Raw genomic sequence first — 25,633 nt, 5'->3', positions numbered from 1 at the left:
GTGCACAGACATCTGTGAATGACAAATATGTATAGTCCACTGTGTTGTCAGACATGGGCTTAATTTCTCTAAGTGTAGGAGCATGCCAAGTATGACCTTCTGTACTGAGTGTGTGAATCCATTCCAAGTAGGGTTGTACTCCAGTCCAGGGATTGTGTTCTACACCTACAGCTAGCAACCTGTTTCTGCAGGATATCTGTAGATAGGTTGACAATATGGAGTCACAATGGCTGACTGATAGTGGGATACTGTAACTATTGTATGTGCTGCTTGTGTTACATGGTTGGTGTTAGCAGAGATATTCAGACATATTTACTGTTTTACACTGTGATGTATTATGCCATCAACTACTGACAGATACACTTATTTGCTCATAGTTAATTCCTGGGAAATACAAGATGAATGAAGCTGTGCCCGGTATCATAGTCCACAGCCTACAAATTATTGCACACTCATGCCATTCTGGAGGGGTAGCTGCGGACACTTGCTGATGGGTCTGTGTAAATGGTGCAGCACCTTGGTATTATGATGGCTGAGGATCCCCTTCTTGTACATATATCGATGTAACCGAATGGCCATATACTGCTGTGGCCATAACTCTCAGCTGTACAGATTCACCCAGGTTACCCAGAGGCAGGGCTCATATATCTGGTCAGTTCCCCTTCACACTGGGGTTTATGAGCAGGTTTGTAGCCACCCATTACTGGGTGTGTAGTCAGGGGTACTATGGGCACACATCAGAGTTTCAGACTTCACACACTTCATGATGTCCATGCTTCTACACTCCCCACTCTGTTATTCTATCCTCTTCCTAACATTATGCGAGCAATATTTGAGAAGTATCCCTACAGTTGACCCTTCATCCCAGTGGTATTTAGGGGTTGGTCCACAGTTCATGCAGTAGGACATGGTGGGCATGCTACTGGGATTTGTCAACATGGCCTTGCATTTGTGTTCTGTTGATTGTGTTATGTTGTTAGTTGGGATCCCATGAGATACCATACACTAGTACTACGGGTGAGACACAGGCCTTTGACAGAGGACTACAAGCCATTTGGTAGTGATGCAGACCATCTGTAGCAGGCCAGTTCATTCTATCACTCCTACTTTCCCAGGCTGCAAGCCAGTGGATTCCCCTGGGGTGACAGGGTAAGTGTGTGAGGTGTTAATGGCAATAGTTCTTATCCATATTAATCCATTGGTCTGGATGCAGGCAGGGTGTTGCTTACAGCTAGGGACACACCTGCATGGGATACCTCTTCAGCATGCTGTATTCTGTGGGTATACCCATACAGTAGTGGGGTCATACTGTACTCATTCCCAACAGCAAGTATATGACCTGCAATAAACCTGTGGCTGATGGTGGAGTGAGCTGAGTGCATGTGTGATATGGAAGCTACTTGCAGCTGACTCACAGATATACTCGGGACATTCCCCTTATGGTGCCTTGTGCAGGGACATAGGCAGTCTCTCATTACTTCATAACTGTGCCTTTTGTGGTCTGCCAGTGACTGGGGAGACTACATCAGTATTCCATACTACACAGACAACTAATGTGCTGCTAACCTGTATGTACCATTCCAAAGTTGTGTGCAGCTGACAGATTTTATGTACTATGTCTAGGGTACTTCCACCTGTGCACTGGGTGTATGTATGGGCTCACATTCATGGCATGCCCATCTTTCAGACAGTGACAGATACTGACATCTGGACAGTGAGTATGGATGACTGCTAACATGGGTATTGCTGAAAAGCATTGTGGTTGGCACTGTAGTTGTAGGAACATGTCCCTGTCATCCACAGTACTGCCCATAGGCAACAGAGATACAACCCTCCATGCCTACATGCTGACCACTTCCAGACAGGTCTATATTATAATGTCGAACTAAAACAAGTTTGAATGTTATAATATTGAACCCTAAAGTCCGAAAGTGAAAAATAGCGAAGCCATGACATCAACTTTTTTCCCAGGGAAAAGAATCAGTGGGCCGCTTTCAGGGCTTTGCTATTTCCTCCACTGTGGTGCAATCTCGGAGTTGGTATATTTAAGTAGGGTAGTGTGTGGGGGGCACAGCCCCCCACATTTGGGGGTGGGTGAGTGAGGCCCCCCACTTGAGTTTAAGTTTTTTTTTTGTCACGGAAAAGTAATATTTTCCCTGGGAAAAAAATCGCTGTTCTGTGCTTTTGGTTTTGTTGGGTTTCGGACATTAGGGTTCAAAATTACAATGATCGAACTTCTGTAAGTTCAACGTTGTGATATAAACCCCTTCCAGACAATATTAAACACACAACAACCTAACACATGGACCCCTGCATATTGTACACATGCAACAATCTAGCCTGTAGATTGGGCCAGCTCGGGTAATCTGTGCTCCACTGTTTTTACACCTCACACTTATATGTTATTGCATTTCTACATAGGATTGTGTGGGGTAGGCACACATGAGGACTTTAAACATTTGCTATGTCTGCACTGGTATTTCAAGTACTATGTTGGCTTCCATTTCATTTTGTATTCTGACCTATCATGCAGACTGAAGGCATATCAGTAGAGTACAGATCTTAGGTTTTATTGACCAACATTTCAGTTTCAGACTTCTTACCCTTCAGAACTAACATACAACTGCCAGAGCTGTTGTAGTCTGTCTGTGTAGGTCTGAAGGGATGCTGTTAAGCATTGCCATCAATTGGAGGCCTTAGCCCAAACTTTCTTTATGGTCATCTACACCTGGCCTGCTGGCTGAGGCTGGTGGTGGTTATGTGAGCCTCACTGACATGCATGTGTGTGTGTCCTATGGACACATATTTGGGCCACCACATGTACTGCAGTGGGATTTGTCACCTTGTCTAATACTGCCTATTATGTTGACACCAGCATTCGTTACGGATTTCATTCTGCCCGTATAGGTGTCCACTATCTGTTGCCATCCCATTCAGCCACCTGATTCCCTTGCATGTTCCCGTCCATACCATAGACACAACTATCAGAACATACTACTCCATTCAGCAATTGATAGGAAGAGTGACTTAACATGCGGTTGTGCCAGTATTGAGGACAGTGCTGGAGGGCTGACTATGTCAGATGCACATAGTCCACTCTCTATACATGGTAAAGCACAGGTAGTGTTATGTTTGGCATCCTTTTTATTGAATGGGTGAGTCAGAGAGAGGTGTCATTCCCTAGGTCCCTACCATGTTAGTGTATGTGGTATACATTGCCTCTTTGCCAAGGCCTGGGCAAACTGGGCATGCCTCCTTCTGCCTACATGGGCAGGCTCAGATAGTTCCTCCTCTTCTGAGTCCCTCTGTGCCTGTGATGGCCTTGGCAATGGTGAGGGGCTGTGTGGCCTTGCCCTGTGCTGTTTCTGCTGCAGCTGTATCCACAGGATCATATTGTGTAGCATGGCACATACTATGAACATTTGTGTACATGTAGCTGGAGAGTACTGCAAGGCTCCAACAGACATGTCCAGGCAGTAGAACTGTGAATTGAGCATCCCAAACACATGCTCTATTATGATTCTGGTTTGTGTGTGTGTCTCATTATGGAGTTCTTGTTCAGGTGTGTGTGCATTTCTGAGGGGTGTCATCAGCCATGGCTCCAGTGCGTAGCCAGCATCCTCCACTAGGTGGCCATATGGGATGTCCCCACTGGCAAATGACTGATACAGCTGTGTCATATGCCAGATGTGGGAGTCTTAATAGCTTCCAGGGCTGCCAGCACACACATTCAAGATAATGCCCTGGGCATAGTTCATGACCTGTTAGTTGATGGAGGGGAAGCCCTTGCGGTTTATATAGACCCTACCCCACTCACCGGGTGGTGCTTTGATGTGTATGTGCGTGCAGTCTATATCACCCACTACCTCAGGGCATTCTGCTATTTGGTGGAAGAGACATATATTGCTGGTCAACGCCTTATGGATGTTGAGGAAATATATATGCTCACCAGCATGTGCTGACATGGCATCCAGGAACTGGTGGAGTACCTGGACGCTGATGTCTGTGAGATCTGTATAATATCCTCAGTTGCTCTTTAGAAGGTACCTGTGGCTAGTAATCTTAAGCCTACACAAACCTTGGTATCCACTGGGATGGGCTCCCCTCTGTTGGTTCTGTATGTGAGGTGTGGCCGGCACTGATCAACAATTTGCTGTAGAATGTCCCTGTCCCCCCTATAGCGCTCCACTATCTCCAGCTCATGTAGCCCCTGGTAGGTTACCCTGGGTCTGTACACTCTTCTCCTTCTCCTCACTGTGGGTTGGTCATCAGCATTCACATCCTCACTACCCTCAGGCTCTTGCACATATTGATGTATGAGAGCAACAGCAGCCCCTAACATTTTGTTAGTTTTGTCAGGTAAAATTTAATTGTCTGTGTACACCGATGGTGTAGAGTTTGTGGGAAAAAACAGACTGGAAGGTGTTTGCATAGTTTATAGTAGTGTGCTAGGCTGTTCCATGTATAATTGGCTGATTCTGATACATTTCAACTGCCAGGTATGCTAGTTATCCTTGATTGCCTTCTTACATAGGTTCATAGGTTCATACTAGGCTATCTGCCCTGAGGCATTTATAAGCCTAGCCCGAGTGAGTTTGGCTTTCGCTACCCTTCGATTCGAGTTTACTGAACCCTTACTAAAGTTAGTTTACTGTGCCTCTGTCTAGTAGTGACACTGAAGTAATCCCCGGGGTAAACCTACGATCCCCCATCCACTCATCAAGATTCTTCTTGAAGACAGTCAGTGAGGGGCTCTGTCTAACACGGACTGGGATTTTATTCCAGAGCAAGGGAAGCCTCTGGGTTTACTGCTGTTTTCCCTTCCCATTTAAGCCCCGAGGTGCGGCGCGCATACCCATTGCTCAGATGTGAACAGAGCTGCTATTTCTTGCTTTTTTTTTATTTAAAACCCGGTGAGCGATTCACACACCCATTTAGACAATGTAAACACTGCTAGGCAGCCTCAGACACACCCCTTTCGTTAGCTGTGCTTAGCTAAGGGCAAACATGGGCCACAGAGCTCCAATAAGCTTACAGCATGCATGACACTCCCCCTTATGAGATCATCCACCTCTTAGACTTACACAATGGTGTTGCTGCACCTACATGGTTGGGTGCAAGTTAACACTGAGGAGAAATCTGTGATTCAGTATCAATCTCCTCATTTGCATAAAACAGAATGCTAATTCATAGTTACCACATTCACACTCAGCCCTCCCCGTTAGCAACCCCTATTGTTGTCTTATGTATGCCATTGACTATTATGGCAAAATGCTGATTTGGGTTTAAAAGCTTATTTCCAACTTTTTTTGTTTTATTTTCAGGCCAATCCCATTTGCACACTGCTGTCCTACACTTAAACGGACGAAATCGGCCAAAAAAAAAAAAATGAATTTTTTTTTTTTTTTATAATTTTGCAACTATTTCTCATGCCAATGGCCATATATTTGGCCATTGGCATGCCTACTATATTGAATACATGCTTTCTTTATATGTGACATGCCTCCATTTTGTAATTTGCAGAAATGTATTCAGTTAGTAACCGAATACATTTTTGCAGGTTACACTATTCCTGCACAGATGCCTGCCTGCTTTCTGGATCACTAATTCACTCATTTGCATGGTTTTCACCAGCAAATGAGGTAATTATCATATAGCAGTGGTATCCATGCAGGAATAGTGTAAGCGTGCTTGTGCATGTCTCTGGGGCTCATTTCTGGATCGCTTAGCGGCCATATTGTTTGCAGCAGCTCTTGCACTATTCAGGCACTCCGTGCAGAGCTTGCTGAATCTGACCGATTCTTTCATGGTTTTTCTCATTTCCACCACTGTTGTCTAACCGGATTCTGTTTTAATTTCTTTTTTTTTTTAACTGACAATGTTACACTATTCAGTGTCCATATATTTTATGGTAAGCATACTCCTGATATTAAAATTTGCTTGATTAAAGTTGGTAAAGAAAATGATTGGTAATGATTGATTTAATCATAATACATGCTCTTTATGTAAAAGATGCATACATATTAAAACACATAGGGATATTTTTCTGCAATATTCTCATCTGCAATAAAGACATGATAATGTGTTTATAGTGTTTGACATTTAATTAAAAGACAACATGTATATTTTTTGATAGTATCCCACATAAACCTTGAAGTGGAAGGAATAATACACTGATAATTAAATGTCCAGATATTTGGATATGGATTTATATGTGAACAGTGCAAATCTGCTGGTTAGTAATTAATTTGGCTTTACAGCTGCTACTGCTAGCCCTAAACATTTTAAGCTGTTTCTATTTTCTGGTCCCTCCTAGTTTTATCTTTGCAGCCAAGCTACTACTTCCATGATTTACTATAAATGTCATACTTCTGATTAGAGTCCAAGAACTCAGCACTCTCAGCAGATAGGAATCTGTGAAAAGTTTCTCATCTCAATAGGTTTCGGAGTCCCTGGAAATTCTGCCTTCTGTATTACTCTTCATATGTTAAACCATATGTACTGCTCAGTCTTGTCTTTCTGTTTATATTTCTATTGTTTAGTATAAAGAAGAACCTGAAACATATACACAGATGACACTGCATGTAGAAATGTATTTTTATCCCCTCACAAGATTTAGAAAAGCATGTCTTACTGTTTCTCCCACCAAAGACCTACCAATGTCAGTAAAAGACAGAATAATGTCTTTGCTGCATTAATCTAATGTGCCTAAGGTACCAGTCTTTACACTTCAGTTTCTATATCTAGTAAACAAAATCTTATTTAGCTTCCAAAGATCAATTTTCTGTAACTGCTAGTTAGTTGATTTGGGATTGTTCTGTGTTTCTAATCTGAAAATATTTTTGTAACCTGACTGGGGGCTCCTCATTTCTCACATTCCTTTGTTAAACTTATATCTTCCTATCGTATTTTTTTGTTATTAATTTAATAAAGTTGTTTATAAATAAAAACGAATGAATAAATAAATAAATAAAAATGATACAGTACTTGACTGGTTCTTATTCACACTAGACTGATTTCCATTTACCTTGTTTCTCCAGTTCTTGGATTGCAATTGTGGACACTGGTCTCCGTGGATTTCCATTCCTATACAGTTTCAAGGCATCCAAAATTTCAGTCTCGACTGTGAATTCTGTATCAAACTCATAATTCTCATCTACCGAGGTGTCTCTCCTGTGAATACATGGATAAGTAAATAAATATATTTCAGATCTGTGGTTTCATCTACCTAAACTATTAATTACACACACATTCAAGCATCCACTCCAAAGTTGTGATGTAAGCCTAGAAAACAATATTTTTCAAAGATTTCCGACAACAAAATTAACACGAACATCACTCCAAATAATGGATTAACATATGGATGTTTTTCTTATCTCTAATTTGTTCACATGGTGAGTGAACAGATCTAAAGGACCATTTACAGACAAGACCTGGGCACAAGGCAACAGTAAATTTAAATGAAGCAAAGTTTAGAGATAAAGTACACTAATAAAACATTCTAGTTAAAATAACTTAATCAAGATAAGGGAGTCCAGAAACATGTAACAAGGTTAACAATTAATAAGCAGAATATGTATTCAGACAACAGAGAATAATATGGATATTAGACTGCACAAACAACTTAATCACTTACTTATAATTCGGTAGACAGGTATGCTTATCACTACAGCCTCTGTTACAGAAAGGTCGAGTGCCAGGTGGTTGGGCCATCTCAGTGCACAGAGTGAGAAGTTCTGCCACTTCAACATTGTGCAGCATTCTTTCATCCTCTGTTATTTAAAAATATACACACATCTTAGTATTTCTGCAAGTCAAATAAACTGGACTGCAGAAATTCCTCATCCGCTTGCTTTATCTTTTTTCTTGTTTACCCACTAAATGTTATGAGGTCTGTCTCCACAGTATGCCAGGGTATACTCCATTCACAAACTAATTCTATATGCAAATAAGGAGAAGTTAATGCACCTATTAGCTTCTTCTCATTTCAACCCCATTGGCTAGCTATTGCTATCTACCAACTGACCTAGGAGATGATTTATTTATTATTTTATTTATTTATTAATGTATTCATCTATGTTGGCTGGAAAAGTCTGACCGGGACAAATGTAGCAATATTCCAGTGGAGACCTGTGGAGAAAAACTACAGATACATATAGTTTACAATACATGCAACTGTTTGTTTAAATGCAAACAAACTACATGTATGATAGGTAAAATCATTAAAAATACTATAAATTTAGTATTATTATTATTGGGCCCATGGAAGACTTTTGAAAAATGCATAATGCAACAGAGTAATTCAGAAAATGATTTGATTTAATATTCAAAACATAGCTAAATAAGACGTGGGGTTGAGGTGATTATGTTGCCCATGACAAAAATTGTTAGTATTGTTTGGCTAGTGAGAAGTTATGTATAGACAGGATGATTCAGCTCTGAAGGAAGGAGAGTAGACGTGTTAATTATGGTAGAGATAAAGGGGTGTAAAGGTTACCATATGCTTTAGAAAATCAGTTAATACAATGTTTATAGAAAGAAAGGAGGTGAGCTTTTCAGGATAGGTTCACAGAGAAGAACTAGGCTTATTGGTTGTAATAAGAAGTGAAGGAAGTAGATATAGGAGTTTATGTTCAGAGGGGTGGATTTTGGGGAGGTCAGAGAGACGTGGAGGGGTGGAAAAGAGGGAAGAGAGTATGAAGTAAAATTAGTAGTTGTGATAAACGATTGATGACATAGTACTGACTTGATGTATATCTATATCTAACTATATATATGGATTAACTTCAGTTGATCAAACTGCCGAAATACCGAACATTATATGGCTGAGATGATATAACTGACATTTTGGAAGTCCAAAAATATAATAAAAACAAAAAACACAAACAATGTTTTTTTTTGTTTGTTTGCTTTTTGTAGGGGGTAAGCCCCAGTGCACCCCACACAACCACTGCTACTTAAATATACCAACTCCGAGATTGTACTACAGTGAGGAAAATGGGTCTATATTATATGCGCAAATGCTTAGGTTGTCAAATACAACATGATCAACACCTACTCAGTGAACACACAAGTCATCAAAACCTCACAATGCAGAAAAATACATCACCGAATACATTTGCTTGGCCAACACCGTTCCACCCACTAACGAAAACAAAACATACTTCCCACTACACCGCTCGCTACATACTACCCACCCAAACAAAATAAATAAACCACATACATACACTAACCTAAACCCTACTTCTAAACCTACACTAGCTCTTACATACATTCTTTCTATGCACTTATCTTAACCCACACCCTAACCCTAAGGTCCGTATCTATCGCACACTTACCTTAATAAGCTATACACAAGCAAAAATAAATAATCCACACACACATACACTTAACCAAACCCTACTTCTAACCCTTACATACATTACTATCTATGCATTTACCTTAACCTGCAACCTAACCCTAAGGTCCGTAACTATCGCACACTTACCTTATGGAGCTACACCGCAGAAGGGCCGACTATGCCAAATCGGGATTTTGAATTTCGCGGTTTCCAGCGTTTGGTGTACTCGCGATTTGCTTAATAGGTGTCAATCATGCCATATTCAACAATCTAAGCGTTCGCACTTGCGATATAGACCCAAGGAAAATGCCAAATTTCCCATTCCTTCAATGTACGGTGATCTCCATTCACATTGTTCAAATTTGAAATGTCAGTTCTATGATCTCGATCGTATGACATTTGGCATTTAGGCAGGTCAGTCAACTGAAGAGAATCCATGTTAGATGACTGAGCTGAGATGAAAGAATGAAAATTAGGTATACGGATGTTAAGGGTATGTGGAAGCAAATTAGGGATGACTTGGATGATTCGTTTTTAGATTAACCTGGTTTTGAGCATGGACTGGTCCATGCTTTACTTGAAAATTCTTTTAATGTATGTTTGAAGACATGATGTTTAGGGTTAAGTCTGATATTAGTAGAAAAGTTGTTACAGGCTTTCTCTATTGAAAAGGAGAAGAGGCTTTTGCCAGCTGAGTTTTTGGATTTATGTAATGTGAGAAGTTGTTTGTCTTCAAATAGTTAAAGATCTGATGGGGATTGTAGGTTTGCAGAATAAGCAGTAAGGCAGGGCAGGCAGTGGGTTTCTAACTTAGATAACATGCTGAGGTAGATAAAGCCATTTGAGAGACTGTAGAGGAACAGAGTGATGGGTGAGATGTGTAAAACTAGTTGTGGATTTGGCTATTTTGTTACAGCAAATTTCAAGTTTGGACTTGTGTTACCTGGAGACTGATGAGAATAGGTGCACCATAGCAGTGAAGACAGTAGATACTGGTTAGTGTAAGTCTGGTCTGTTTATTTAGATTGGATTTGTGCCTGTATAGGATGCTTAGTTTTTGATGTTTTGCTAGACACGGAGATCACATATCAGGTTGCCATCAATTACTACACCTTGGAGTATGGTGATGATTTTTTACCTCACTTTACACCCCCACATCCCTTCTTGTGATGGGGTCCCTTTCCTGGATGACTGCCCCACCCTTACATTCAAAACTGGTTTCCCCTTATTTTAGCCATGCTCTCACTATCAGGCCTTTAACTATATATATATATGTGGCCCAAAAACTCAGTTTTACAAAAATTGATCTACGGACGTCCTAAAGAAAGAAACAGAGCAAAAGAGCTCATCTTACATTTTTTAAAGCTGTCTATAGAAACCTTTTTATAATGGATGTGGTTACCTGTAATGTTTACTTTTACTGATTTTACTTGCTCTGGATTGCAATAAAATAAACTGAATGATGACCAGACTCCATGGTAGTTTTTTAATATTGCTGTATAATAGTTATAACCTTCATCTTATTTGTAGGAAAGAATAATTGTGTAAGAACTTACCATAATCATAGATGTCCTTCTCATCCATGTTGCAGTTTCTTCACCTTAGGGAGTTTCTGCCTGCAGCACCGGACATCCGGCCAGTATACCAGAGTCTTGAAAGCAGGGGTACATGTGATGTTGCATGTAAGAGCCATAAACTGACGCCGGCTATATCTGTGATGTCTGCACATGCCCAATTCAGAACTGGCTGCTGTATAAAGACAGAATAGAAGTTGTAAGGAAGTATGAAACCCCTCCCAGGCACAAGGTCAGTAGTCAGAGGAAGGACCCAGATATAATATGGTCAAAGGGAAGGGGGTGTTCGTGAGTGGGATTGAATACTGCAACATGGAAGAGAATGACATCTATGTTATGGCAAGTTATTACACAACTACTCTATGTCCTTCTATTCTCATGTTGCAGTATTCTAACCTTAGGGAGAGTACCAAAGCTCTCTAGGTAGTAATATGGGTGGCATGGAGGGGTGCACACTCTATGAGACCCTGCAGAATAGACCTAGCAAACTCTGCTCTACCCCTGGAGATGGAGTCCAATTTGTAATGCTTGGTGAAGGTATGTAGAGAGGACCACGCTGCTCTAGCCCTGGAGATGGAGTCCAATTTGTAATGCTTGGTGAAGGTATGTAGAGAGGACCAAACCCTGCTCTAGCCCTGGAGATGGAGTCCATTTGTAATGCTTGGTGAAGGTATGTAGAGAGGACCAAACCCTGCTCTAGCCCTGGAGATGGAGTCCAATTTGTAATGCTTGGTGAAGGTATGTAGAGAGGACCAAACCCTGCTCTAGCCCTGGAGATGGAGTCCAATTTGTAATGCTTGGTGAAGGTATGTAGAGAGGACCAAACTCTGCTCTAGCCCTGGAGATGGAGTCCAATTTGTAATGCTTGGTGAAGGTATGTAGAGAGGACCAAACCCTGCTCTAGCCCTGGAGATGGAGTCCAATTTGTAATGCTTGGTGAAGGTATGTAGAGATGACCAAACTCTGCTCTACCCCTGGAGATGGAGTCCAATTTGTAATGCTTGGTGAAGGTATGTAGAGAGGACCACGCTGCTGCCTCCAGAAGAGAAGAGCAATCAATGGCCTTGAAAAAGGCTGCTGAAGAAGAAGCAGCTCTGGTGGGATGGGCTTTGACAGAGGAATTCAGCTGTTTTCCATGAAAGGAATAGCAAAAGACAATAGCCTTAGAAATCCAAGAGGCAAGTGTCTGTTTTGACACGGCCTTGTCTAGGGCCCTAGGATGAAAGGAGACATCAGCCTGTCTGAAGGATTTGGTGTTGTCTAAGTAGAACTTCAGTTGCCTATGAACATCCAAGGAGTGCAAGGTCCTTTCTGAGGAGTTCTGAGGCTGAGGGTAGAAGACAGGCAAGTTAATGATCTGGTTTAGGGATATCCCATTAACTACTTTTGGCATGAAGGAGAGGTTAGTCCTTAGAGAAACTATATTCTTATGGAAGACAAGGTAGGGAGGTGAATCCATAAGGGCTTTGATCTCAGATACCCTCCTGGCAGAAGTGAGGGCCACTAACATGACTTTTTTCCAGGTACAAAACTTAAGAGAAAAAGAATGGGCTGGCTCAAAGGGAGCTAGTGTAAGTTTTTCCAGCACAAAGTTAAGATCCCAAGGTGAGGGAATGGGCTTATGAAGAGGCCTAATATGAAGAATCCTTTCAAAAATAGCTTGACATCTAGCCTGAAACCCAGATGTGGAGTCAGGGGAAAGCAAGCAGAAATGGCAATGAGATGCACTTTCACTGAAGAATAAGTCAACCCTGAATGCAGTAACTCACACAGGTAGGAAATGATCAGTGGAACAGTAGCTTGAGAAGGGTCCAGTTTACTCTTAGGGTGCAAATTGGAGAATCTTTTCCACTTGGATAAATAGTTTCTCTTAGTACTTGGTTTTCTGGCCTCCTGCAGAACATTGAGTATGTCCTCTGAATATAGGTGCCTGAAGGGGATCAGAACTCTATCACCCACACAGTGACATTGAGAAGGTGGGGATGAATAAGGAACCCCTTGTCTTGTGAGTAGGTCAAAGCGGTGAGGTAACCTGTGGCGATGGCCCTGGGCTAGATGAAAAAGTAGGGGAAACCAATGCTGTCCTGGCCAGAAGGGACTCACTAACAGAATTTTTGGTTCATTCTGCTGTACTTTCAGGAGGACTTTGTGAATCAAAGGAAATGGGGGGAAAGCATAAAGGAACATTCCCTCCCATGAGAAGGACAAGATGCCCACACACCAGGCTTGTGAATGGGGAAGCCTTGTGCAAAAATAGGGGCATCTGTCTGTTCTGGGAGGAGGCAAACAGATCTTCCTAATGAATACCCCACCTGTGAACTAGATCAGGAAACACCTCCCTATGAAGCATCTATTCACAGGAGGGAGTTAAGGTTCTGCTCAGGGTGTCTGTCATCACATTGTCTTCTGATGGGATGTAAACTGCCTGCAAATGAATCTGCAGTGTTGTTGCCAGGGACCAGATTTGTACTGCCAGACTGCAAAGACAGTAGGATTTTGTTCCTCCCTGTTTGTTTACGTACCACAGGACTGTCATGTTGTCTGTGACAACCTTCAATGTGCCTGGCAAAAGAATCTCTTGAAAGGCTTGTATTGCCAAGTAAAGGGCCCTTAGTTCTTTTAGATTGATATGGTTCTTTCTTTCTGGAATGGACCATTCCCCTTGCATCTTGTGATGGATGTTGGTACTGTGAAGGATAGCCCCCCATCCTAGATCTGATGCATCTGTGTAAAGATGCTGTTTGGGTGGAGGAATCTAGAAGTGCACCCCCTGATTGTTGGTGATGGTTGAGCTCCACCAGATGAGTTTCCTTTTTAAACAGCGGAGAAGAGAAAGACTTGTTTCCAGGGGATGAACGTGTTGGTTCCAACAATTTCTCAATACTCACTGAAACTTACTCATGTGCATCCTGGATAAAGGGATCAAGGAAGCCATAAATCCCAGGATTCTCAGGCATTCTCTGGCTTAGATGGATGGCAGTGGTAGGACAGTTTGGAAAAATTGGGTAAGAAATTCCCCTTTCTGGGCAGGGACAAAAACTGACATCAAGTCTGTCCTTATCCTGCACCCAGGAAAACAAGATCTTGTGAGGGAGTCATTTGGGACTTCAAGAGGTTCACAGTGAAACCTAGACTTTGCAAAATCCTACAAACCCAGTTAAGATGTTGAGACAGGGCGAGAGAGTCCTGGTGTAGGATCAAGAGGGCATCTAAGTACCCTGTAATCTGCAGTATGCAATGACTGGGGCTAGACATTTGGTGAATACTCTTGGGGGTGTGGACAGTCCAAAGGGTAAGGCAGAGAACTGAAAATGTGATGAACCCACTGAGAAGTGAAGACATTTCCTGTAAGTGGGATGAACAGGGATGTGAAGGTAAGCATCCTTCAGGTCCAGAGATGTCATGAAGGAATAAGAGGAAGAAGGTGCTGTAATGTGAGCATTTTGAAGGTAGGCACATTGAGAAAGAGTTTGAAGAAGGATAGGTCAAAGATGGCTCTCCACGGACCATCTTTTCGCGGAACCAAACACATTCTGGACTAAAACCCATTGGCTACTTGATCCTCAGGTATTGCTTGTTGTGGAATTCCCTGGAATGTTGGAAATTCCCAAGTCATGAAGTATCCTCTCTTGATGATGGAGAGCACCCATTTGCCTGTGATAATTTACTGCCAGGATGGTAGGGACAGGGTTAGGCATAGGGAGAGGGAGGTGGAGGTGGGTAAGGGAAGAGAGTCACAACAGAGGAGCTCTATCTGGGTCTGGCTGCCTCCAAAAGGATGGAGGTGTTGAGGGGGATGAAGATCTAGGAGCAGATTGTTTCCTAGATTGTCTTCATCCCCTGGAGTGAGCAACAGAGGAATGGAAGGACTGCCTCTTAACAAAGCTGGGTTTTTGGGGGTAGTTCCTATGGAATCTGGGAACCGGTGACATCAGTAACTGTTTTAGATTCTGTGAGTCTTTCCATTTTTCCTGCAGTGACTTAAGTAGTTCTGCAGAGGCAGCTCCAAAAAGTGCTGATTTAGCCAAAGGAGCATCTAACAGTTTTGCTTGGACATCCAAGGACAAAGGCTGGAGTCTCAACCATGAGAACCTCCTTAATACAGAAATAGATGCAGCCAATTTGGAAAAGGCTTCAACAGCATAATAGCTGAGTGCCTAGATTGCACAGTATCACAATTTCAGCCCACAGAACACCTTGGTAGTTAAATAGGTCCACCTGATGTGCAAGTGTTCTGTGTAGGTGTATACCCGCAGTTGTTACCATTTGGCCCATAGTGTCCCATGCATATAGCCTGAGAGGTATGTACATGCTACATCAGCTACAGGAGACTTGTACTCACTATAAACATAAAGAAAATACAGACTTGTAGAGTAGATAGTAGTACTGTTGTCAAGGAAGTAAGCTGCAATGGTACTAACAGACTGATTTTCTCTCTCTCCATCCCTTATCTTCATTTACTTATTACGGTTATTCATTGGTTATGGTTTACTATTAACAAATGTTACATTAATTGTTTTTTGGGGCATGTGTTTTATTACTGTTATATATTTTAATGGATGCATATTGACACATCTTGTTAAATTACCTATTTTGTTGGCTTTATGCTGCAACTGGTACTGGCATGCTGTTATACTGACTGTTCTGTTAATTATTGTTGAGTTTCAGCAAAATATAAGTCAATCACTGCACAGGCAAATCCAGTGATATACCAGCCAAGTCCAAAATGAAAAAAATCACTTGAAACCAGGGCAGAGTGAGTTAAATCCTTTTTCCGGTGCACAGAGTGAACTGTAGTCCTTCACTGATTTCTAGCAATTTCCAGATATGCTTATTAAAGGATTTTATCTCACTCTGCCCTGCTTTCCAATGACTTATTTTTTCGTTTATTATTGTGTTTCACATAATATGCAATGATATGTAATTGTGTTATTTCCAGTGTTCTGCCATGCTTTTATTACTAACAATGTTTTGTTAATAACATACCTATACTTATTACTATACCTCCATTATCAGAGCACATCTGGGTAGGCCGGTTCCTGGTGATCCTCCTACCTTGCCTCAACTGACTGAGGCACAGGGTCCTAGCACATCTCTGACCCAGTCTGGTGGTGCTCCCTCTGCTGCCCCTGCACCATATGTGGTGTCGGGTGGAACTGCCTCAAAGGATGGGGCCCGGACTTCCCCTGGGAGTGGTGGCGAAGGGGCTGCAGTCACCTAGGATCAACTGCTGGTCATGTTGTGCAGGATTGTTCACTGGAGCTATGAATGCCGCCTGCACCAGATTGAGAGCATGCTGGCCGACCTGGTGGGGCAAGCTCACCCTGGCACCCAGCCTCCAGCACAGCCACCCTCAGGGCAGTGAAGGAGCAGTGTTGACTGTCCCATGGGTGGGGAAATGAGTCACACTGATGTCATCTGGAGGCACGTGCGACTTGGTTCCACAACACCCTCCCCATCCAAGGTGTTTACTCTCGTCATGTGTCACACACCTCCCCTGTCTTCTGTCTTGTCTGTCTGCAAATGCATCCTCTCCTAAAAAAATATTGCCCCATACATAGCTTTTCATGTTGCACACATGTCCACTGAACACCACTAATCTGATTTAATTGGCTTGACAACACAGTATGTTGTCCTCACCTTTCTCTCTGGGTTTTGAGAGTCCAAATTCATTGAGAAAATCTGTGAAAATGCACTGTTGTTGCTGGGCAAGATATGGATAGCTATGGTTCTTTCCTACACCCTCCCTACACATCCCTAACTGCCTTTCATTATGTTTTTCCCTGTGCTTGCCCCCATTTTACCACTTTCCTATCACCCCCTTTTCTTTATATTTTTTAGTGAGGGTTTGCGTGGAGCTAAGAGAAGCACTGGGGTGCATGTGGCTTTTTGCTTAGCTAAGCTTAAATGAGCTTTAATGCAAATGTGTTCTTTTACATTGTTAGACATGTACAAAATGAACACCTTTGCTAAGTTTTGAACCCAGGCCCCTCTTATCTACAGCCCACTGCATTAACCTACCACGCCACACAGATCTGACGTAAAACAGGTATTTCCAGTAAAACATACTGACTGCCACTTACAGTCAATAGGCATGTCATTGAAATAAAAACTAATGGGAAAAATGGGAGTGTTTCTTGGACTCTGGTGTAATAATACACCAGTAGACAGCCAAAGACATAATACTGGATGTAAGTGCGGCCTGTGATAGCAGGTATACATGCCCTGTTATCAGCAAGATGTGGAAAGACACCTGCTAAGGGAGCCACTGTAAAATGTACAGCTTGCTGTCCTCAAAAGTGTCCTCACTCCTCCCTACGTGCGCTAGTCAGCAGCAGCAGCTGCAGCCTGTAGCATACACAGCTGTATGTAAAGGTAGCTGCTACAGACCTACCATACCTTGCAGTTCCCTAGAACAAGGGATCTGGACATAACCATTTCTAATGGTGGGGCTAAGGCCCACAGATAGGGACATGTGTAACAGTTTGCTCCTGCAAAGACAGTAGGTTGATAGAATAACAGCTATTGCATTAGCATGCATATTGTGACTGGTATGAGGTCCAAACCTCAAGTGTGTCTCTTTCCTTACTGACCTCAGCCCACAATATTTGCCTGTGAACTCCCAGATGACCACTATGTCATGGGGCACTGACCACACATATGAGGCAAAACTGTAGACATACGCCATAAATCTCTACAGTTGACAGTTATGTTACCTACCCCCTGTGATGCTCTACTCTCAAAACCTCAGTGATGTCCATCTTAACAATTAAGAAAGGGGCCCAGGTCTACATGAAGGCCTTATACATTGCACTGTGGTAGCATGTCACTGGCCAATGATAGAGAAATTCAGCTGTTTTGGCTGCAATTAGCAATTCTAAGCCACAGATTGTTGCAGAGGCACTTATCTGCTAATGAGCAGTACCTTAACTCATTAACCCCCAGTGCCATCACATAGCGCCTCTGTGCTTAACTCCGAGCTCGCTATGAGACAATAGCAATTGCTTGTTGTTACACCCGACTGCCTTCCACAAGCGCGGTTAATTTCAAAGTCTTATTTGAACTATACTGTTCACAATTACATTGGAAAAGTAACTGGACATTGTCAGTTACCTTCTGAACTTTGGTTTCACAGTGGAATTAACTGACATTCCCATTGGACTTTTTTGAGAAAATAGCTTTACACTGTATCTTCCCACAGAAAGTCATTTTACATGCATTTCAGCTTTAAGACGCATACAGCAGATAAAGCAGGTACACATTATAAGACTTAATGACAATCAGTATGGCAAGAACTAGCACAGACAGCAAGCATTCAAACCGGTCCAGCAAGCAATAGTTACTCCATTTAATAAAATACCTCTACATCATTTCTGTTTCTTAAAAGGCAACTTTCTACCAAACACAACAGCGTTCTGATCCTGGATACATGAAACATGCAAAATACATGAAGACAGAATCTCCTCGTTCATTAACTGTGTGCTGACGGCAGAAAAATCAATGGGTAGGATAAATCCATACAGATTAAACCCACTCTGGAATGGATTATATGACAGAGGTAGTGCCATCATCATTTAACCTAACAAGCAACTACAGAGCTAGAGACCGAAACATCGGCTGTCAGAAACAGCAATTTAGAACTTTGTAAGTAATGCCAAAAAAAAAAAAAAATGTGTGCTTCTCCAAACAGCTTAGTAGTTCACCAATGCATGTAAAAATGAACAGTCTATCACCTGTTCAGCAGTTGCTGGGTCATCAGTTCCAGATGCAGTCTCATACTCATCCTCGCTGTTACAACCAGCTCCTTCCTCTTGATCAGGACTACAGCCTCTGTTACCAATGACCCCTCCCATCACCCCACCTACCACCACCACAGCCCTTCCAGACACAGCCTGCCGCCAACACTTAGTGTGCCCAGGTCCTGAGCAGCAGCCACCCTCACTACCTGGACCAACAATGCACCCGGATCCCACTGCCACAGAGACGGGTGGCAGAGAGGCCTGTTGCGGTTGTGTACTCGTCTGTCATTCCTCACGGCCTGCAACTGCAACCACAGCCAACGATGATGATACCTGCTAAGTCCACCATGGTGGCAGCGAAGCCTGTGGTCAGGCTGCAGCTCATTGGTGAGCATGAGAGTGAGCATGCGAGTGAGAGTGCGAGAACAGGCTGTTTTGGGGCCTTTTAAAATATAAAGCCTATGACACAATTTTCTCAGTTCCTAGTCCTGAATCAAGCCACATTGTACTTTCCTAAGACAGCTATACGGTCCTTATCCTTGAATGAAGTTGTTCAACAATCTACTAGACTCACTTTTAAACTAAGCAAAGATCTCCTTTCAGGAGGTGTATGAGACAAAAAAAGGGATAAGGCTTTGAGGCATTCTGTACAAGACAGAACTCGGGCCATTGATTTTTCTTAGTAATGAAACACTGTGCTCTTTTCAATTGACTCGTGTTCAGTGAAATGCATGCTGAAGGTGGCATCACATTCATTTATGGACCTAATAAAGGCAGTGGAGAGAGGAATAACAGTGCTGACATGGCGCGCTCTACCATGCCCAACAGATTATCAAAGGCATAAAGATTTCATAATTACTCTAGAGACGTGGTGTAAACAGTAAACGGGACCCTTGTATTTAGACATGATAGACTCTCTTCTCTTGCTGACCCGAAGAGAGTTTATGACGGCTCCAAGATAGCATTCCTCTGCAAAGCTTGTCAGCCAGAGATCCTTTGCATCAGTGGGAACATCAGAGAAAAGGGTATTAAAACAGGAGTGGAGAAGCTTGGAGCCCTGAGGGACCCAACTGGTAAAATGCTCTCTGCTAGAGAGGGAGCCCCTGTTTCGATGGGTGTTGTCTGTGAGCCCTCTTTCAAGGATTTTTACAGACTGTGGTTGGATGTGTAACACAGGTCTTGGGAGAAATGAGTGGATTGGAGTCATCCGAATACTGTGTTGACAGTCAAGCTGTGCTGTTGCCTGCTCCACACAGTATAAAAAAGATGAAGTATTCCTGATTTTTGACCATTGGGCCACTTGTTACCTTGGCAGGATAAATGTCTGTGCTGGTACTGTGTCTGTAGGTTGGCGGCAACAAGCTGCCACTGATATGTCTGTTTTAACTCTTTGTGTCAAGAGTGGAGTGGTTTACCATGTATGTGTTACCTTTTCTGAAAAGTGATTCAGTTCGGTTGGCGTTTTATAAAATGGAGCATGCTGTAAACGTCAGCTGTTATTTTTTCAAGTTGAATTGTATGTTGAGTTGTTATACTGAATTAGTGGGATTTGAGTTTCACACGAGTCTGTGTAGTACTAAATATCATTTACCTTTATTTTCAGAGACTAGCATCGTGTAGTGCTTGTTTAACTGCCTAGAGTTTTCATCAAGCACCTTTGATTTTATCATACTTTTTTCTTTTATTATTGACATCTGCACATTGCTGCTGTACCGTAGAGAAACAGCTGACATTATTTTTTATTTGGAACTGTATTACCATACTGATGTCAGAATAAAGCCTGTAATGTTCAGTAGTTGTTTTAATTGCCTACAGTTTTCATGTAGCACCAACTACTAGTTTTGTATAGTTGTCTGACTTGCATATTTCCATATACTGTCAGAGATTGTCCATTTCCTATTAAAAATTCAGAGCAAAATATTTGATGCGTATTTGTGACTTTCTGCTAACTTTATGTAGTGGTAAATCAGTATTAACCTACATAACCTGTCACATAACACCTGCACCAGGTACTATAATGAATGCCTACTCAACAGGTTATGTGCAGCAATTATCACTTGTGTCTGAGCATGCAGAACTTTGCAGTAATGAAATGCAGGTCATTATCACATTAACAATAACTGCAGTTATAAAACAGCAGAGTCATTGTCACTTTTCAGGTAAAACTCTCAGAAGCTGTCACTGTAATTCACATAACTAGAAGTTATTATCACATTCATGAATGCACAAGCAAGATTTATTTTTTTTGTCTAAGTGGAGTCATTTCAAGCCACCGCCCACAAGTTTCTTTCTGTCATTTTTGCAATTTGTTTGATACACAGTAAAGTACCCTTTGTGGTTACATGCTTCATATTTTTGTGAACATATCTGTGGTATCAGCAGTCTGATGGGTAGCCAGCACAGGTATCGGACACATCAGATGCCCTCGAGTGTCACTGAAGTCCCAAGTCTATTACATTTCTCGGCATATTAGTGGAGTGGCAGTCCATACCCTGCTTTTTCTCTTTACATGTGCCCTTTCTGTGCCCCCTTGTCAGTCATAGTGTGTAATTTGGTATTTTCAAGGGTGGCAGGTATGTACCTCTGCAGCGTCATCACCACTTATGTACCTTATAAAAAGAATAATGCCCCTGTGGCTAGGATGGAAGATTTGGATGCTTTAACCAGGTAATGCATATGATATACATATATATATGTAGTCTTCCAATACATCTGTCAAACATCAGTAGTAATCTGTTTGCATTTTCTTTCCTGTGCAGGTTTGTCCACCTTCTGACACTGACATGGCTTCACAAGCAGGAGAACAACAACTGACAGTGTCGGTATGTGGCCATTCCTACATTCACTGGGCTGCCAGCCATGCCTCTGTAAGTGAAAACCACTACAGCTTGAGCTTCCCCACATCTAATGTGAATGTATGCTGGATTGCAAAAAGAGGTTTGCACTGGAGCGGAGTACTGCAGTTGTTGGAAGACAAGTGTTCCATCTACCCTGAGCCCAACATTCTTGTGCTGCATATGGGAGGGAATGATGTCATCAGTGAACCATTCAGAAGGCTACGATTTCAAATCAGAGCAATTTTTGAACACCTGCTGTCGTGGTGGCCATGTTGTCATTTTGTGTAGCCTGACATAATTCCGTGCCAGATATGGAAAACAGCAAACAGTCAACGGGCAGGATTGGTAACTTGCAGCTTGTGAGAAGAATGGAAAACAGCCATGACCAAGTAGGACCAGTATGGTAAGTAAAACTATATTGTTATATTTATGAACACCATTGTCAATACTTACAACACAGGAAAAGATGTGCTAGGGAACTTCACACATGCTGAGTAATACTTCATTTTCAGATTGTAAAAGAACTATCCATATGCTTTGGATGGGTACACATTTTGCGTTTGGCTATGAATTGTGTTTTGTAAAATATGATATTTTTCTGAGTCTGGCAAATAACTGTGGTAGGGAGCTGGTGAAGATGCAGATAAAGAACAACTGTTTCAGGAGAGTGCTACCACATACAATTGAATATGTCAGTAACCATCCTGCAACTAATATTCGAACTGTATCTTACTGAAATTGGTACACCTTGTTTGCTGTAGCATAGACTAGATCCAGGCCTGCTGAATCTAGCTTTGTTTATATGCTTGTTGTTTGTTTGCTTGTTATTTCCCTGGAACACTAATTCCACCTAATACGCGGCTTCTCAGCGTTTCTGTGGATCACTAGTGATATCTGCATTGCTTACTGTACTTATTTCCTTGTTTCACTTGAAAGAAAGTTACTGTTTGTCGTTTTTGCATTTAAGTTACCTGTAACACATTGCACTTAAGTTACCTGGCACTTGCTCACTAAAGCAATTATATAACTCAGCACTAAAAATTAAAAGCACTACACCCTCACTCCCCACTGGCCCTTGTTTTCAATTATAAAGGAATTCCCAATATTATTCTAGCATGTCCAAAGGTCAGTTGTCAATCTCCTCTCCGGTCCAGCTGGTGAATCTGGGAATCTTCAGGCAATGTTACAACTGCCTCATGTACACAGACAACCCTCTCCTCCTCCCAACAAATTCCAACACATGTGAGAGATGCAACCATATAGCCAAACTGGAGGCTAAGCTCTCTCAACTCAGCACTGGCATAACCAGTCAGGAGGAGAAGGAAACCACACTCACTACAATTCCAGTCTCACATAGACCTACCACGACAGCAAACCAAACACATAATCACACAAAAACATACTCAGAGGCTCTAAATAAAGATCTGCCTAAGCAGCAGAGACCTCCAAAGCAAACACCCAAGCAACCGCTACCCCAAAACAAAACACGTGCAACACATATCTCACAAAGCCAGTGTGCCGAACAGTCACAGCCCTTAAGACTAACACACCTGACACACTTGTAATAGGTGACTCTATCGTCAGGCACACTGACGTCCCGCTCACCAGGCTGAACAAGGAGAGGGTCACGGTGAGCAGCCTATCGGGTGCTAGGATCCGCCACATACCACAAGCACTCAGGTCACTCCAAGGCAAGTACAAATATGACTCAGCCATTGTCCATGCTGGTGTGAATGACCTGAGACGTACCTCCCTGGACTACATGAAAAGGGACATAGAGGAGCTCTCTGAGCATGTAGCCCAGGCCGGTATGACCCTGACCTTGAGTAGCATCTTACCCTCACCAAGAATGATGCCACAATATGAAGACAAGATGATCAATTTCAACAATTGGCTTAAGTACTGGTGTCATTCAAAGGGGATCCAATGCCTGTCAGCTTGGGATGATATGCTCGACAAGCCACAATGCTTCGCTAGGGACGGCTTGCACCTGTCACCCCTGGGCTTTCGGATATTGGCAAAGGCTCTTGCTACCTCCATAGTGCCTTTTTTAGGCAAGGATCAAAAGACAAACCCACCTCCATAGGTATCACAAGGGATAAGAAACTAAGAGTAATGCTACTCAATGCCAGAAGTCTAAACCTCAAGATGCACGCACTCGAAACTCTCCTTAGCATGGAGAACATCGATATCTGTGCAGTAACAGAAACCTGGTTCAGGGCTCCCAAGAGCACCCCAGCACTACCAGGTTATACCTCATACCATGCTTTTTGGCCCCAAAACTTGGACTGAACCACAAAAGGAGGGGGAGTATCGATATTCATCAAAGATACCCACACCTCCAGGTTGGTGGCAAAGCACGAAGCATCAGAGACTATCCATGTGCAACTAACAGTGGGTAAAACTGCCTTCCAGTTTATAGCCTGCTACAGACCACCCTCCCAAACCCAGGAACCCCACTCAGCCTTCCTGAGAACACTGGAAAATATGAAGGTCTCTCCAAACACCATTGTATTGGGTGACTTCAGCTACCCAAACATAGACTGGGAGCATTACTCTAGCTCCAACACCCTAGCCCAAAGGTTCCTAGAATTTATAAACTCAAATGCTATGGAACAACTTGTTACCACTCCCACAAGAGGGGAAAACATACTTGACCTGATCATCACCAACATGGGGACTCTATGCTCCAGACCAGAAGTATATCCCTCACTGGTAAGATCAGACCATAAACTAATCTCACTGGATATTCACATCCCGACCCCACCCCCTGCCCAGAAAACCACAGTGAAAAACTTCTCTAAAGCAAATTTCACACTCCTCAAAACCGAGGTGGAATCCTTCAAAGCCCCCGGGCCTGTGGAAAATACGGCCCAGACCACAGAATCCTTTATAAATGCATTCTATGAACACCTTCAGGAATGCATGGATCATGCAATCCCAAATAAAACCAAAACCCAATCCTCCAAAGGCAGACGTCCTGTCTGGTGGACCCCAGCCATAAACAAACTATACAATAGAAGGAGGAAGCTACTAAATGATAGAGAAAAATCCCAAAAAGGGAAGGCATCACTGATCAGTATTAGAAAAAAACTACGGGCACTCATAAAATTGTCTAAGGCCAGCTTCGAGAGAAAAATTGCACAGGACACTAAGGATAATCACAAGGCTTTCTTTAGTTATGTTAGGAACCTGGGTGGTAATTCCCAGATATGCTCAGAATTAGTCCAAAATGACAAAAAATACACCAAACCCACAGACATTGCCAACATCCGAGCTGACAGGTTCAGCGCAAACTTCTCCCCCCCCCTCCTCACCAAAAGGGCAAATATCTATCCCAGTAGAGTGCTGCCCCCCTGACATCTTAGATGCTCAGGTAAGAGCCGCCCTCTCCAAAGCAAAAAACACAGCATCAATGGGACCAGAGGGTGTCCCGGGCTGCGTCCTACATGAACTCCAAGAAGAGCTAAACCCAAACATAAAACTACTGTTCAATCTCAGCCTTACTACAGGATATGTGCCCAAAGAGTGGTATACATCAACAGTGGTCCCTCTCCATAAAGGTGGTGCCTCAACGGATCCCGGAAACTATCGCCCCATAAGCCTGACTAGCTTGGTCTGCAAAGCTATGGAAAGGATCATCATGGACCTCATAAATAAAGATATTGGGGACCTACAGACACTGGATCCTACCCAGTTCGGCTTTGTTAAGGGCAGATCCTGCCTCTTAAACCTGGTTGATTTCTTTGCAACAGTCACCAAGGCCATTGACGAGGGGAAGGTGGTCCACACAGCCTACCTGGACCTCACAAAAGCCTTCGATACAATACCCCACTCAGGCATTATAGAGAAGCTCACCAGCTTAAATATAAACACCTATGTCACTAGATGGATTGCAAACTGGCTCAAGGACAGAACCCACATGGTTAGAATTGCTGGAGCCATGTCAGACTCCAAACCAGTTACAAGTGGTGTCCCACAAGGCTCAGTCCTGGGACCTCTCTTGTTCGGTATATATTTCTCGGAGGTACAGGCCAACACGGAAGGAGTGTGGCTGACCAAGTTCGCAGATGACTGCAAACTGGGCGCCATAATCGACTCTCCAGCTGACACAAGCATCCTCCAAAAGGGCCTCATAGAAAC

At 42.7% G+C, this 25,633-nt stretch overlaps 1 protein-coding gene across 1 annotated transcript in view; it reads right to left on the bottom strand.

The window, feature by feature from the left end:
* The window catches only part of IGSF9 (immunoglobulin superfamily member 9), a 1,174,198-nt gene that overhangs the window by 30,510 nt on the left and 1,118,055 nt on the right, over positions 1-25,633 (bottom strand). Inside the window, exon 20 of the mRNA XM_044059432.1 lies at positions 7,028-7,173. Coding sequence (XP_043915367.1) covers positions 7,028-7,173 — 146 coding nt within the window. The remainder of the gene's footprint in view (positions 1-7,027; positions 7,174-25,633) is intronic.

The sequence above is a fragment of the Protopterus annectens genome, chromosome 17.part0, assembly GCF_019279795.1.
Source record: "Protopterus annectens isolate FY-2018-M chromosome 17.part0, PAN1.0, whole genome shotgun sequence".
NCBI classification, from domain to species: domain Eukaryota; kingdom Metazoa; phylum Chordata; order Ceratodontiformes; family Protopteridae; genus Protopterus; species Protopterus annectens.
Note: the sequence above shows the minus strand (reverse complement) of the source record. Positions and strands in the feature narration are given on the sequence as shown.